The following is a 15,824-nucleotide window of genomic DNA, read 5'->3' on the forward strand; positions in this document are numbered from 1 at the left end:
CCGCTTGTGCGTTGTGAGGTTCAAAGCGTGCAGTTCCCTTAAAGACGATCCTGGAGGCAGTATCAAACCCGGCGGACCCATATCAAGAATGGTCAGGAGTGATATGAAAACCACAGTGGCGAAAGAGCATCGGGTAATGACCAGCATTTCGAGCGAATCGCAGCTTGAAGTTCGCTTAAATGAGAATGAGCTGCTGCAACTGTTCGGTCGAATGGTGATATGAGCCTGATGGAGCTTCATGGAGAGCCTCGCCATGTTGAGCATGTTGAGACCAAGAAATAAGGACTTTTGAGGGATGGGCTCAGAACCGGACCATATAGGCTCGCCGTGTATGGACAGGAGCCGCCGTTGAAAGTTTCGGAAGAGAAGCAAGAAACATGAGCTGGCCCCATTTGATGAAACAAGCATTGATTACCTCAAAGTTAAGCTTTGACAGGTGATATATTATAGTCCAAGTACGTGAACCCTGGCTTCAATGTCGCACCGTATACCGGTCCCTCCTGGTACGGAGCGACATACTGAGAAACTGTCTATAAAAGCGATGGCGAGCACCTAGCCATAGCAGGGTCCCCATTGGAATAACAAAAGGATGCGAAACTAGCTCGAGCTCGGTCGACAAGTTTTTGGAAGCGAGCGGGAATTTTGAGTTTATAGCCCTGCAGTGCTGTAGAAAGTTTCAGACACCGGCAAGCTCCAGCCAGCTGACATCGATGAGCCATGATGCGTCCTAGTCAACGAAAGACAATACTGCGCGAGCGCGCCAGTAAGCAGAGGTCTAATCTTTATCGGTTTGTCACGTCTATCATTTAGAGCCAGAGATGTCCAGGAATAGTGTGTGGGAGGCAGCACTTAGCGGTGGGGACGTTCTATGCTTGAGTCGAGGGAAAGCTGTGCACAGCAAAGCAAAAACTCTCGCTGCAGGAAGGGTATTAGAATTGAACAGAATATAGTTCAGGTAGAAATCTGTGCAGTGGTAACGGCTCGTGTTCCACTCGAGTGACTGTGACGTGACACGTCACACGCGCTTGGTCTTGGTTGGGCCACCACCCGCCACCTTGTCGCGCCTTGACCTCGCACCCCGACCCAGGTCCGCGACCGCCTTACATCTCTTCCGTCTCAACTTCATCTCTGACGTCCGTGAGCTACCAAACAGCGACGAACACGTTCACTCCCAGTCTGTAACTCTCACAAAAAATCGCGTGCGCCATGACTTCTTCCACAGCGTCATCTAAGGAACACTCTCCCCCTCCCAAACGTCGTTGTGTCTCACGCAGCGCTTCGGTGATCGACAGCATCCAAAAAGTGATTACTGCTCCCCTCACTTGGCTCGCTCCCTCCCCTTCCTCGGGCCTTGAAGGTGCTCGGGGCAAGAGACGCAGGTCCGTCTCACCCACCGACTCTGACAAGGAAGGTCAAGAGGCAAGAGCGAAGAAGACGCGCGTTCATAGCCCTCTTCCTACTCCTCCGCCATCCCAGCCGACGCAGCAGAGCCAGCCAGGCTACCTCGACATGCCCGAGGCGCTCATCGCGCCGCCGATGTCTGCTGCAAACCAACCCCAGGCACTAGGACGATCGGCATCGCTCTCCATCCAGTCAAACACTTCTCGAGCTGCTTCGGTTCCGTCTATGCGGCCATCGCAGCTCGTTCTTGACAACGCGACACATCCCACCGCTGAGGATCCTGCCGCGTCATTCCGCCCGCGCTACGGTGGTGGGCTCCGTATGATGTCGATGGAACCCGTGGACAGGATTCGCGCCAGCTCGGCTTTACCAGACCTCGAACAAGGCAGGAAGCGTAAGTACGCCGCCGACCCTCCAACGAGCTACATCTCTCGTTCGCGGAGCGTGTCGCGCGAAACGCCGCGCGACATCTCAATGGGACCCCCTCCAGTGCCTCTCTTTCCGAAAGAATCGTTCAACCGCATATCGTTCACCGTGCAACCGCGCCAATCTATTACGCCGCAGCCGATGGAACAGACATCGGGGGCCGGGCCGTCGAGCATTGGGCAAGAGAACCCCGAGCTGCCTCAAGTATCCAAGCTGATGACGCACCCGAGGTTCTTGAGAGCCCCGACAGAGCCTATACCAGAAGAGCCTCCTGCTACACTCGGCGAGCTGGCTGAGTCATATAGGAGGGTACGTTGCATATCCGTGCCCATTCGATTTGTGTTGATGTCCTCTCATAGAGCCAAACTCCCTCTGCCCGTCCATCCGTTATAGCTCGAGCGGAATCGATGCCATCACTCTCTGGTTAGTCAGCCTACTGCTACGAGTTAATCACACTTACAGAAAGTTCTCTTAGCAGCCGAAGCGAAAAAGGCAGAGAAGGAGCTCCGTGGTATGCGTGTCTTCAAGGCACCCTTAGTGCCCTCTCGCCTGCGGCAAGAGTTCGGGCAAGTCCATGGGCTCTATTTGAAACAATCCTTACCCCCCACCATTGTGATGCAGAAAGAGAAAGCGAAAGAGGAAGTGCCGATAGAGGGGGTAGGGACATCAACTGGCACGACAAGCTTAGGCTCGCGCGAACGAGGCGCTGTGAAGCTGTTGACTCGCAGGCACGTAGGATATGGAGGATTGGAAAGGGAGCGTAGCGAATCATCATCATCACATGGCAGTGAAAATCTCGTTGGAAGCGAGTCCGCCGTGGAAGATTTGATCGTGGTCGAGGATGAGGTTTTTGAGGCGGAGGAGCCTTTAATGCAGCCGCTTTCGAGCCTCGAAGCTCCTGATGAAGCTATGGAAGATCTGACACGAGAGCCATCGATGCTTGCTCCAAAGGGTCGGCCTGCGGGGCGTGTTGGCCGAGCCAGAAGTGGTCAGAAAGAAACGCCATATGTGCGGCCACCCAAAAAGCCAAAGAAGAGTGTTTTCTCCGCCCTCGAAGAGGAGGAACGAGAGGAACAAGAGCAAGAGCAGGGGAAGGAGAAGGAGAAGGAGAAGGAGAAGGAGAAGGAGAAGGAAGTAATTGAAGAAGTCGGCGGGCGGCGTGAACCTGCTAATCTACCACCGAGATACCAGCCACCATCCGGGTTCAGCTTTGCGAAGCAGGTAAGTGTATCCACGTCGCAAAATATCGCAAATGCTCATCAATTCATAGACTGCCCCGCCTGAAGAAGCTTCCGTTTCCTTGTTACCATTTTCTTTCACCGCGTCTTCCAGCACGGGTGTTCTGTCGGTTCCACCCGTGCCAAAGCAGGTTGAAAGTCATGCCAAATTAGTTTCGTCTGGCTTCGCCCAGGTGAACAAGGATATAACGAACCTGGTACCGACAGTGGCAGCAGGCGAAACCTTCGTAGCTTCCGCTGTCTCCCCAGCGACCGCGGTTCTTGAAACTGCTTCTGTAATCGAATTCACCCCCTCGACTCCTCAGCCAGCACCTTCTACCACACAATCCACGCAGCCTGCAGCTGCGGGTGTCACAGCTCCTCCACCTGCTTTTGCTGGGGCCAGTTCATCGATATGGGGCATTACCAATGTATCTGGCAAGCAGCCACCAACTTCCGCCTTCCAGGGCAATATGGCTGCGCCTGATATGTCTGCGGAGCCCAAGCAAATTGAGGGCGGAGAGCCTAGCAAAGTGCCCTCTGCACCCACGTGGGGCGCCTTCGCTACCGGCTTCCCAGTTTCTTCCCTACCTTCGTCTTCGAGTGCTCCGACTGCGGTTTCTGGTGCGCAAAGGCCACCAACCGCGTTGTTCAACTTTCCTGCTGCACCGATCCCAGCGTCAGCTTCGTCTCCGGCTGTTCTCGTCGGCAGCCAAATGATACCAGCTGAAGCTCCCAGTTCTACAACCCCATCCTTCATCTTTAGTGCACCAGCAAAACCAACTGAGCCCAGCGGTACCAGTTATGCACCTTCGCCGTCTTTCTGGGGAACGCAGGCAAAGCCGACAGAGCGAACGCCTGTAGCGCCCGCGTCTCCGTTTGGAGGTGGAGTCCCCGTACAATCAGAGACTGCCACTCCGGCTCCCCCGTCACTAAATTTGGGCCCACCTGCCGAAATCAAGGCCGCACCGGCAACGGGCATTCCGTTTGCGTTCGGTCTGCCGAAGACGGAGGGTCAACAAGCAGTCGAGAGCAAACCTACTGCTGCTGCAGAGACATCTAGACTGCCGTCTTTCGAAGTCGCTTCCGGTGCACCATCTGCTCCTATTTCAGGAAAGGCGGAGCCCTCAAAGACACCTTTCCTCCCTACATCTGCGTTCCCGGCGTCGAATCAGGTTCCTCAGAAACCCAGCGAGGGTCCGAGTACGTCACTTTTCCGGTCTCAACCTGCTAGCGCGCCTTCCGCGACCCCCTCTACTTCGGAGAACATTTTCCGGTTTGGCGAAGGTTCGGCGCAGTCGTTTGCATTTTCTTATGGTCAATTTCCCGGCGCGTCCGCTGGCGGGACGGGATCGGGGACGCAACCGACGTTCGGTGGCATGACAGCGTCATCATCAACCGCGGCCGCACCGACAACTCCACCACAAGATCAAGATATGAGTGTGGACGAAAGTCCAGCACGAAACAATGCGATGGACTTGAATGGTAACGAACAGAAACCGTCGAGGATCACCACTTCTTTCCAGTTCACTTCTCAGGCGGCTAGCGGTAATGCCTCATCATTCGGTAACGGTCCCTCGCTCAGTTTTACTGCTCCCTCAGGACCGGGTTCAACCTTTGGTGCTCAAGCGGCTCAGTCGAGTTCGTCGGGTTTCGGCCAACAACAGCCTCCATCATCGGGCGGGCCCTTCGGCCAGCCTTCTGCAGCGTCACAACCTGGATTGTTGTTCAGTGCCACCGCAGCTTCCGGTAGCGGCTTTGGCCAGACAAATGCTACAACGACTCCTAGTCCAGTTGCGTTCGGATTTGGCACAACTCCTACTTCGGCCACGGCACCGTCAAATCCATTCAACTTCTCTGTAAGCCAGCCCGCGTCACCGGCGACTGGTGATAATGGACAACCGTCAGCCGCTGGTTCCTCCAACGCTGCATTCCAGTTTGGGCAGACTCAAGAAGGAAACACCCAGGAACCTGCGCTTTTCACCATGGGCCGAGCTGATGATAATGAAAAGTCGCGAAGACCGACGAAAGCCCTACCCAGATCTGGCCGTCGGCGTGGCACGAATGCTCCTCGCTAAATGCGTTTCTATTGTCTCTCTTCTTTTCATCCCTGCAATCTTCCTTTCAATTATCTGTCTCACATACGTGCTTATTCCGACGCAGTTCCGTGTCTTGCATTCTGTGTTCTCGACGTGACTGACTTGTTTTCGCAATTGATTCTGACATCCACACTCCATCAACATAGGCTCAAGGCCTGTCTCCAGCATTAGCAAGTGTTGTATCTAGATCACCCACACTTAGCACTGGCATTGTAGAGCTCAAGGCTCGCGCATTTACATCATAGGAGATAAAGTAGGTTCCGTAAATAAGGGACACAATACATGTTCTCTTCGGTATCATGCTTGGCCGAGTCTCGCCTTTTGAGGCTGGACATTGCATGGATTCAACGCATATGCCTTTCAGTAACGAAAAGACGCATTGTCAAGGCCAGACTCCAGTACGCAGGCCCCGTACTGATTATTTAGAGAGTACCTTCCTGAGATTCCCATTCTGCTTCTCAAGGGCCTCAATCTTCTCCTCCGCGATTCTCATCTTCTTGAGAAGATAGTTGGATCGGTCTCTGACCGCCGTTCGGGATCCCCACCAGTCGGATGTGCCTGCGTTCACATCCTTTAAAGCGAGAAGCTCTTGTTCGCAAGCCTTCACGATGCTTTCTGACGCCGCGATGACCTTCTCATTGAATGCGATATCTTGACTGGCCTGGAATACTGAGTCTGTTTCACAGAACCACATGAATCTCAAGATCCTCATATTATAGCAACTGTGTGACGTACCTTGCACCAGCCGTTCAAAGACGAACCTGTACACAGGCTTGCCGGGTTTTATTGTGGACGGCCGTCCTGCAAAAGGAGATAAATGAAAGTTCCAAGTAGCACGGCATCATTTCAGGCTCACCGTTCTCGGTAGCGATGGAGATGAGTTCGGCATGCTCCATATGTCGTAGTGGCATCTCGTCATTCTTGAATGGGAAGTCCAGCAAGACTTCGTGGTATGATATCTACAACGTAGGAAACCCATCGTGAGCATGCGCAAATGTTATCACAAGCCCTCAATACCTCAGGCTGCCTGGCCAACTTCTTCATCAAAGCCCAAGCCTGTTCTCTCGTCCATGGCAAATTCTTCGCATCATCCAGATCGTCCCCAAACGCGTTCTTCCGTATCTCACTGACGCCGCGAGTTATGATGTCGTCGACGGCTTCCTGAACGGACAGCCCGCTTCGGACTTTGTGGACCAGCTGAAACACGATATATGAGTAGCGGTTACGGAGATGGACACGACCAACGCACGCTCTCAAGGTCACTCGCCCGTCCACCTAGGCGTTGAACGTAGGCTCGTTCTTCTCCGTCGAAGTCGACGTTGACGCCAACGTCGTGAAGCTCCTCCTTCACAAATGAGAGTGCGCTCAGATAGTCAGCGTCGGACAGCGCGATGACGGTCAACGGTTGAGACGATAGCGCTGATCAGGAGATCAGTATAACAACTGCTCTCGTTGCAGGTGATGTAAGGAACCCACCTTTAGCTAGTCTCTTCGCATTCTCTCGATTATCGCTCGCAACTAAAACATGTGCCACCTAGGAGAAGAATAGTCATTTAGAATCGCAATAGCGCCATGACAATCAATGACATCCACCGCACCTGATTCTGCACGAGGCTGGCCGCCCAACGTGCGAGCACGTCTAGCGTTTCCTCTCTGTTCTGCCCGCCGCCCTTCGATTCGAAGTTCTTAATGATCACGACCGGCATTGATTCCACCGCCTGGACGTCTTCTACGGTCCTGCTTCTCCTCTTCGTCTCGTCCTCATGCTTCTCACCCGCATCTTTCTCATCGCTAGAGCCTGTGCTGACGCTGACGCGTCTGGCGTCCACATCGTTCTCGCCAAATCGCTCGTCGCCCACGCCCAGCTCGCTCATCACGCCGTTGCCGGCAATGCAATCCAGGCGCGGGTCGTGCCACAGGCCTTCGCGGATCCGCTCACTGCGGCGCTCTTCTTGCTCCTTCTTCAGCTCTTTCAGATAGGCGTTCTTGGCAGTGCGGTCACGTTGCTTGCGGTGTGTGGCATTGACGCGAGCAAGACCTATCCCTGTCACTTCCAATATTTGCTTGAGCTGGTCGGTCAGTGAGGAACTAAAGCCAGCTATGTCAAGTCACGATTGTAAGAGCCGCGCTTGCTGAGGATCATCATGAAAGCTCACCTTTCTGCCCGATTAACCCCACGCTAGCCAGATCAATGACGTTGCTGAGGGAATTGAACACAGAGAACACCGGCCAGTAGCCGGTTTGTTGTGCAAGTCCAGCAACAAGAGCCGTGTCCGATGTCTTCTTCGACAACTCGGCGACGTCAATGATCAGTGCTTTACTGCGTATTGGTGGTCGGTTCCATGAGCTCCTAACATGACAAATGGGCCTGGTGCTTACCGACCGCTCACCTCCAAAATCTCGGCGATCATGGGGGTCTTCCCACTGCCCTGCGGACCGTGGATGAATGCGACACTGTCTGATCCTTAGGTCAGCATCGATGATATGCGAAAGTCAATTCGAAACTAACTTGGCATATCCGTAAGATATCTTTCTAAGGCACTTTCTGCATCTTGACGCTCTTTCCATACGTGTTGGGCGGTAGATACAAGGGCCTTATCACCCTCGGAGTTTGACGAAAGCGAGAATCCCTGCAAAGCCTTACTGCGCAACCATTGGTACATCCGGAACTCTTCCGCATGAACAGCATGGGCTTCAACTTCCCAACTTTTGCACGATCAAATGCGTGAAACATACCGCGAACGTCAAACCAGCCTTCTAGCTTGCCTTCCACCATGAGTTCGCGGATGGGATCAAAAATCTATACAAAGCCTAAGTCCTCGACGCCAGAATGCTGCTCAGAGACGTACCGTGTACGTCAGGGCGCCCAGCAGAAAGATGACCACTGGAAGGAATATGCGTGGATGGCCTGTGACATAGTCACGAAAAGCATGTGCCTGCACAGGCGGCTGATATGTGGTACGCAGCACAGTAGCGGAGGAGGATGACGGAGATGGTCGAACTTGAGACCCATGAATGGCATTGTGAGCAATGGCCGCAGAGCGGACCCGACCGAATGTGACGGTAGAATACCGTAGACCGCCCGGCACGGAGGGTGGTAGTGGCTGCGTAAGGTCCTGTATGCGCCCGTATGGCTATGCGAACAGTTAATAGACCAGATACAACTCGATCGTTTGAAGGCCTAAAACATACTCTTAGAAGGTTGTAGAGCGATTCTTCTGGGACGTCTGGCCCCTCAAAAGCCACCCTTAAGAGAGGCGACGGGAATCGGTTCATGTCCTAGTCACGCACGAGTCAGCGAGGGTTCATGTCAAGACAGTGTTGTGCCCAAACCTCGCGCCATGGCTTTCCCTTGATGAGCCAGATGTCACTCCTGGAAAGTCCGGCCCAAGACGGAATGCCGCCTTGCTGAGCCGCCTTCTCCCTTAGGTCGTGTACGATACTCTCGAGCGCTGGCTCGGGGTCACCAGCGGTGTACCTGAACTTGACGAAGACGCCGCCATCCTTCTCGTGCGGCTGCAGAGACAACAGCTGAAAGCCGTGCGTAGTTATGCCCGCGAAAAGCGAACGCAAGCGATCCAAAATCGTTTCCTCGCGGAAATAACCCAAATAACGCCGCACACTGTACAGCAGCCAATATCAGATAGTGTGCAGCCCTCAGGAGGGGATGGCACACGAACTCCCAAGCACCCAATCGGATGGGAAACACGGAATCAATGAAGAGACAGCCCTCACGGATCTGTATTAAGACATAAATCATTTCTTCCAGACGTTGATCCGATACCATAGATAGTACGCACATCGCTATCCCCTACGGGGTTCTTGCTGGCTTCCGCTGCGGTGACATCGGAATACGACCGTCGAGCGTAACAGCGAGCAAGGACGTTTGTTAAGTTTCCGCGCTGTTGCAGCCATCTTTGCGTCTGGACTTGCTTCAGTAGTCTGAGTGGTTTAGCAGGCATGCGAATAGCGGGTGCGAGCAAAGACTTTTAATTGAGGAGCAGCTGTGCGAGCGCCCCATGCCGAGTGAGTGACGCAACTCCAATCTAATCTTATCTGACCCTTCCATCCTTGATAGGATCTAATCTAATCTCTTGTTCCACGCGAGCAGGTGGCCCGTCCCCGTTATTCTGTCTTTCTCAGAAGCAACCTGCACGAAGGACTACGTTCTCGAAACCTGCTGCAGACCTCTCAAGACTTCGATGATTGATGGTAACAGGAGCTTCACGCAAGCCATTTGACTCTCCACATGCCATGTCTGTCCACAAGTATTGGCAATGCAGCCACTCGAGATTCGAATGGAATGTGGGACTGGATTTCGTCGCTGAAACCTCATATCTGCACAAGAATTACTGCTCAAGCGACCAAATTGGATACTGTTGGTATTTTCCGCATGAGAAGAAGCGGATACGGCCCGCCTTCCATGTCATCCTCCTTCCTTACTTATTTACCGTCCAGCGATAACCAGTGCCGCCCCACATCCTCCCACATTGTTCTTCTCGGTCCGCTATTCAGTCATTCATCCCACATAGCGTGCACAGAAGGTACGATCAGAACTCCTTGCAGGAAGAACGGAAGGTGCTCAATCTCTGATTGTCTTAATAGCTCCCGACATGTCTGAGATGTTGGAACTGACCGTATGGCATCAGCGCTCATTCCATGAGAAGATCGGATTGCCATTGTCTGGAATTGAGTCAGATATCAGGGTCTTTTGCTCGATATGAGTCCTCGCCACCCACCATGCGAACTCCTCTAACGCCTGCATGTTTCAAGGATAGCCCGCAAGATGATAGCTGAACACTCCAATGGCACAACTTCTTTCTCTAGCCCCGCCTTATCTATGCATTGGTCTCGATAAGAAATTGTCCTGCTTACTGAGCTGCACCCTGCGAACTTCTTAAGATCCATGCAGAGTAGGTGAAGTCTCTGCTGGACCATATCTGTGTCCTTGTCTGCCCTGCCGTGATGTCGAGCACTCAAGGTGCTGAGGTCCTCTCGCAAGGCGTCGGCTATGGCGTGGTTCTCGGGATCGGCTTCGTCTTCGCCATTCTGATGATGGGCCTGTCGACCCTCCAGAACCGCTACACGACGTACAAGATCGGCACTTCAGAAGAGTTCAACACGGCGTCGCGCTCAGTCAAGCCCGGCCTGATAGCTTCCGGAATTGTCTCCGCGTGGACATGGGCCGCTACGCTTCTCCAGAGCTCGACAGTGACGTACGAATACGGGCTATGTGGGGGCTACTATTATGCAGCTGGGGCCACGCTCCAGATCTTCCTGATGGCAGTCCTCGCGGTGCGCCTGAAGATGATTGCACCGTACTGCCACACGTATCTCGAGATCGTCCAGGCCCGCTACGGCAACACCCCGCACTTCATCTTCGTCACCTTTGCTCTTGTGACCAACCTCATCGTGTCGAGTATGCTTTTACTCGGCGGCAGCGCTGTCGTGAATGCGTTCACGGGCATGAACGTCTACGCCGCCAACTTCCTGATCCCGATCGGCGTGGTGATCTACGTGATCTTAGGTGGTCTGCGCGCTACCTTCCTCTGTAAGTGCCAAGAACGATGTGCGATGTACCGAGCTGCGCCTTATCGACATCCAGGTGACTATTCCCATACGCTCATCCTAATGATCATAATACTCTATCTTTACTTCTACACCTATACGGAGGCGGAGTTGATTGGTGGCATGGAGGGCATGTATCGGCTGCTGCAGCGTGCAGCTGAGGAGCGCCCTGTTTCAGGGAACGCACAGGGATCATATATGACCTTGAAGTCCAACAGTGAGGGCTACCCCCGTTACGGTTAATCGACTTCGAGTGCTGAAATCTGGTTCAGATGGGCTTGTCTTCATGATCATCCAGGTATTTGGTGGACTGGGCACCGTAATGTTGGACCAGGTACATCATTACGCGGGTGCATGCTGGCTGTTTGGATGCTTACATTCTATACCAGGGGTATTGGCAACGAGCGATCGCGTCGAAGGCCAAGACTGCTGTCCGTGCATACCTCATGGGCGGAGTCGCATGGTTCGCCGTGCCATTGACACTCTCGACAACCACGGGACTAGCAGCCGTCGTGTTGGCCAACAGTGAAAGTCTTTCATCTTGGACAATTGGACTGCTATTCATCGCTCGTCCCCGCAGGCTCTGCTTTCCCCTACCCGGGTGGCCTAACAACCGCAGAGATAGACGCCGGCCTCGCTGCTCCGGCTGGCGTGGTGACGCTACTGGGCAAGGGTGGTGCAGTAGCGATGGTGCGTCTTATCTCGTCTGCGCAAATTTGCTGGGTCCGCGCCATGCTCATGACGTCGTGTTAGCTCATACTGCTTTTCATGGCGGTGACATCGGCCGCCTCCTCAGAGATGATCGCAACTTCATCAATCCTCACATTCGACCTCTATCAAATCCACTTCAAGCCAGACGTCCGTACCTTCTACACGCACACTCACGTCTCACTCACGTCCCCCATTGCCCCTAATAGGCATCTCCGGAAGTGCTCATCCGCGTGTCGCACATCATGGTCGGCGTCTGGGGTATCACCATGTCCTGCGTCGCTTGCCTCTGGAACGGCATCGGCATCTCGATGAACTGGCTCTTCCTCTTCTCCGGCACGCTTTACACCGCGGCGGTCGGCCCGATCGTGCTAAGCGTGCTCTGGCGCAAGCAGACGCGCACCGCCGTCATCAGCGGCGCACTCGGCGGCCTCTGCATCGGCGTCATCTGCTGGCTCGTCGTCGGCAAGACGTACTACGGGGCCCTCACGATCTACACCACCGGTACGTCCATTATCTCCTAGCCTAGCCGTTCGTCTTTCGTCGCCAGTGTGCTGATCCTGACGGCGAGAGGGAAGGACAGATATACCCGAACCTCGCGGGGAATATGGGCTCGTGCTGCTCGGGCGCGCTCATCTCGATCGTCGTGACGCTCGTCAGGCCCGACAACGCGTTTGACTGGTCCGAGACGAGGAAGATCAACCCGCGTGGACGCGCGCTGGACCAGGAGCGGCTGAGGCAGACGGCGTCGCGCGGGAGCGACACGCCGTTCATCGTGGAGAAGGAGGCGGAGAAGATGCAGGATGGCGGTGCGGCAACGCGCGCGGCGTCGATGAGAGTGGGCGAGGAGGTGTCTTCTGTGGATGAGGAGGTGCAGATCGAGGAGTACGAGACGCTGCAAAAGTCGCTCAGGGCGGCGATATGGGCGTCGCTCATCATGAGCTTCATCATCGTATTCGTGCGTGTCGTTCCGCTCTTCCTAGATCCGTCGCTACGGCCTAGCTCACACACACACAGCTGATACCGATCCCGATGTTCCTCTCGCACTACGTGTTTTCGCTGCGCTTCTTCAAGGGCTGGATCGTCCTCTGCGTGATGTGGCTGTTCGTCGCGGCGTTCATCACGTCTGTGCTTCCACTGTGGGAGAGCCGGAGGGCAATGGTGGAGATTGCCAAGGGCGTGGTACGAGACGCTTTTGGTAGAGGTAGCCGGCGGGAAGAGTCGTCTAAAAGTAGAAATGGCGCGTAAGGAGTGCAATCGCTGATATGTTTTGACGTCCTGATGCGTAGATGTACGATACGTAGCATGCGGTCATGCAGTATTCCGTATATCTAGATGCGACGAATAGAAGGAGAGCGATGTAACTGCGGAAGTTCTTGCGCTTCACTCGAATACAACATGCCGAAGACCGCACATTATCTTTCGACCACAGAACCATTGCGCATTGGAGTATCTATCGTACAGAAAGTACAAATAGAGTCGCCGAATACACGTGTGACAATAGACTATAGATTAGGAGACATTAGAGCAATACGCTGAAAATAAGGTATATCATAAACGCCAACAGATTGGTGAAGGCAATTTTAAGGGAATGAAGGAGACTCGCTGGAGTCAGGTGTCATTCGAAATCGAGGGTCATCAACGGTCATGCTCCAACGGGCGATGGGAGGTGAAATTAGAATGATGAAGCAAGACGGCACGGTAAGAGAGCCTCAGACCAAGCTCTACGCCTGCACACCAGTGGAAGTAGCCTGGTGGGTGGCAGGCTCGGTTTGCATCCGCTGCTTCTCCCTGGTGGGCACGTCACCGTGGTCGACGTACTTGCCGGAGTTGAAGCCGAACGCCTCATAGTCTACGCTCCGGAGTTCCCAAAGGAAGATGGCGAGGAAGACTGGGCCGGTGAGGATATCGAGAATGCCGTACCATATCATCTCGGAGGTGACCGTGATGACGTTGCCGCCCTCTGAGCACGCCCAACAGATCGGGTAGGTGATCAGCATGAATGAGAGGTAGCCGGCTGCTGCGTAGTAGCCGCTGCGCGTCTCGCCACCCGCCGCGAAGGTCGTTGACGGTGCATGCAGTAGGAGCACGTACCTGCAGAAATACGTGTGAGCGGATGCGGGCAAATTAAAGGGGGAATTGACATACCAGATGTAGAAGAGTGCGCATACTCCAAAGACGAAGTAACCCCACTTGTAGGTGCTGTGTACGAGTGCGCCGATCAGGCCGCATACGACTAGTACGATGGCCATGAAGAGCGTAGTCATGATGTCGGACAGTGACAGCCCAGTAGCGAGGAGACATTCGAGGAGCAGTAGAGGGAAGGTGATGAACCATTGAATATACCGAACATACTGCGCGCGGTAAAGTTAGCAAATCGTGCGAATGCGGGGAAACGCGCAGAAACAACGTACCCAGATTTGACGGGTTGGATTAGGGTTGTTATCGTTACGGAACTCGACGGTTATCGGTGTCGCGCCGAGGTCTGACGCCATAGAGAAGTATGCAATACTGGCGGTAGTTAAAACGATGACAGCAATCTGGTGGAAGAGCCGAGTGCCCTTAGGCCGCTGTTTCAGAGAAAGTGATTAGACTCCGGTAATTGCTACATGTTGTTCTGGAAGCTTACCATTAGTGATCCACCAATAGCGGCTAAAAGGGAGACGGCCATGATAGAAAACACCGCCCACAACCAGTCTGAGCCGTTCGTGCTCAGATGGAAGGTTGAGTTCGGGGGATTGAGACGAAGCGCGTCGTTTCCCATTGTTTAGAGTGTAAGGGGATAGCGAGTCGAAGCGAAGGTGTTATAAGTTAGTGGTGTAAAGTCGTTAGGCGTTTGGGTCGTAGCAAACTAAATTGGGGGTTAGGACATCGAGCGGGAGTGCATTTATAACCCACCGGGGAGCGGGTGGACGATATTTCCCGATGTTTGACAATTGGCTGACAACGCGATGGCAGAGACCCGAGCTGGGTTGTGGAGCGTCCGCGTTGGGCAGGCTTCATCGAGTAAGCTAGACCAGCGGCTCTCCCTAATGAGGTCATCCTTGCCCGGAACTTGCTGCCATTTGTAGGGCGCCAATGATTGGCTGTCGAGATGCCGCGCGGAACAAGGCCGAGACCCACGTGCCTGATCGGATGCGGGCCCGATACGCGGCACAATTGTTCCCGGATTTGGAGATGAGTTCCGATCTCGAAGGTTCGGTGCTTCGTCACTCTGCTGACTGGACCATCGAGCCCGCTGACTGGCTGCCCAAGTACCATCTAGCTATCGTGCTGCCGCCGTCGCATGACGGCAGCATTCGCGGCCGTCCAGGGGGCGAGCTATCAGCCGTCCGAGCCAAAAATTGGGCGCCGAAGCGGCCCATTGCGTCATGGAATTTGCGTATTTCCTCGATAACCCACGGCACTGTCCCTGCCACCGGTGTGTACGTCCGCAAATTCATGCCGCGAGACGCTCCCCCTGAGCGCTGAGCCTCACCCGAGTCGGACTTAAGGACGCACGTATGCCGGTAGAGCCGTGCGATGTGTGAGGTGTTCATGTGACATGATTATCTGAACATTTCCTGAGCATGAACGGCTCTTTTTGTGAGCGGTTGTGAAATACTGGAACTGGACGAGGACTTACGTGGTGGGGTTAGGCAGAGGAAAGAACAAGTAACTATGTCGTGATATTGCCAGTTGAGAAGCGTCAGTCCGCGCGAATGGGGCCCGCACGGCGAACGACAGCAACCGAGAAGCTGGGGCATGCAACGACGCGACCAAGCAACTACGTTTTGTGGCACAAAACGGTGATGATGCGTACGTACTCTTGTCGAGATCTGCAACAGTTTGGGATGCGAGCTAGGGAACATCAGCTGTACATTCAAGGCGACGGAGAGCGTACTGCGTCGAGGACTGAGCCGAATCGATGACCGTCAATTTACCACAACTATCCACAGGACTGCGTACAGCGGCGAAGGGTCCGTGTACGGTAACTGGAGTTCAAACTCGATCTCTTCCCTGTAAAGCACGGTATCTGCAGAGAGAAAGTCATGTTTTACACCTTCCCTTCCCCTTGATTGGTAAAATGATGCTCTACACATTCAGGGAACGATAAATAGGAAGTAGCGGTCAGAAAAGATGTCAAATATACTTTGATTTATCTCGCCTTTCCTGCATAAGGAGATCGTCCTCTCTTTGCCGTGATGGGGAGGAACATTGTTTGTATTGACGTTCGTAAGCAGAGGAGCACACAGAGGCCAACTTAGGCCGTTTCCAACGCACCTGTGGTAGTGCCAATGGTGCATCTGCTTCTGCTGTATGATTCGTATGGTTGATCATAGGTCATAACCCCAAGTAAACGCGATGATATACATGCGAGGATGGAACGTTTACCCTGCTGTAAAATTCCGCGTAACGCACCCTC

General features: G+C 54.0%; 3 protein-coding genes across 3 annotated transcripts; 1 reads left to right on the top strand and 2 right to left on the bottom strand.

Annotated features, from left to right (window-relative positions):
* Positions 1 to 5,561: 5,561 nt before the first annotated feature.
* LAESUDRAFT_761884 (uncharacterized protein) lies at positions 5,562 to 9,105 on the bottom strand (the record flags this gene model as incomplete). The annotated part of the gene is made up of 16 exons (XM_040912987.1): positions 5,562 to 5,818; positions 5,879 to 5,944; positions 6,000 to 6,102; positions 6,161 to 6,340; positions 6,393 to 6,562; positions 6,620 to 6,677; positions 6,742 to 7,241; positions 7,300 to 7,463; positions 7,523 to 7,601; positions 7,653 to 7,814; positions 7,880 to 7,943; positions 7,993 to 8,277; positions 8,336 to 8,422; positions 8,477 to 8,765; positions 8,824 to 8,882; positions 8,944 to 9,105. 16 exons carry the CDS (start codon positions 9,103 to 9,105, stop codon positions 5,562 to 5,564), a joined length of 2,685 nt encoding a protein of 894 aa, XP_040761277.1.
* A 1,003-nt stretch (positions 9,106 to 10,108) lies between these two features.
* Positions 10,109 to 12,667, top strand: LAESUDRAFT_659560 (Na+/solute symporter; the record flags this gene model as incomplete). Its single annotated transcript, XM_040904815.1, has 9 exons — positions 10,109 to 10,694; positions 10,749 to 10,928; positions 10,984 to 11,045; positions 11,101 to 11,236; positions 11,292 to 11,401; positions 11,465 to 11,569; positions 11,629 to 11,923; positions 11,998 to 12,377; positions 12,437 to 12,667. 9 exons carry the CDS (start codon positions 10,109 to 10,111, stop codon positions 12,665 to 12,667), a joined length of 2,085 nt encoding a protein of 694 aa, XP_040761278.1.
* A 476-nt stretch (positions 12,668 to 13,143) lies between these two features.
* Positions 13,144 to 14,183, bottom strand: LAESUDRAFT_716151 (heat shock protein 30; the record flags this gene model as incomplete). Its single annotated transcript, XM_040907225.1, has 4 exons — positions 13,144 to 13,513; positions 13,568 to 13,773; positions 13,834 to 13,989; positions 14,049 to 14,183. 4 exons carry the CDS (start codon positions 14,181 to 14,183, stop codon positions 13,144 to 13,146), a joined length of 867 nt encoding a protein of 288 aa, XP_040761279.1.
* Positions 14,184 to 15,824: the final 1,641 nt, after the last annotated feature.

Source organism: Laetiporus sulphureus (genome assembly GCF_001632365.1).
Source record: "Laetiporus sulphureus 93-53 unplaced genomic scaffold LAESUscaffold_39, whole genome shotgun sequence".
In the NCBI taxonomy this organism is placed as follows: Eukaryota; Fungi; Basidiomycota; class Agaricomycetes; order Polyporales; family Laetiporaceae; genus Laetiporus; species Laetiporus sulphureus.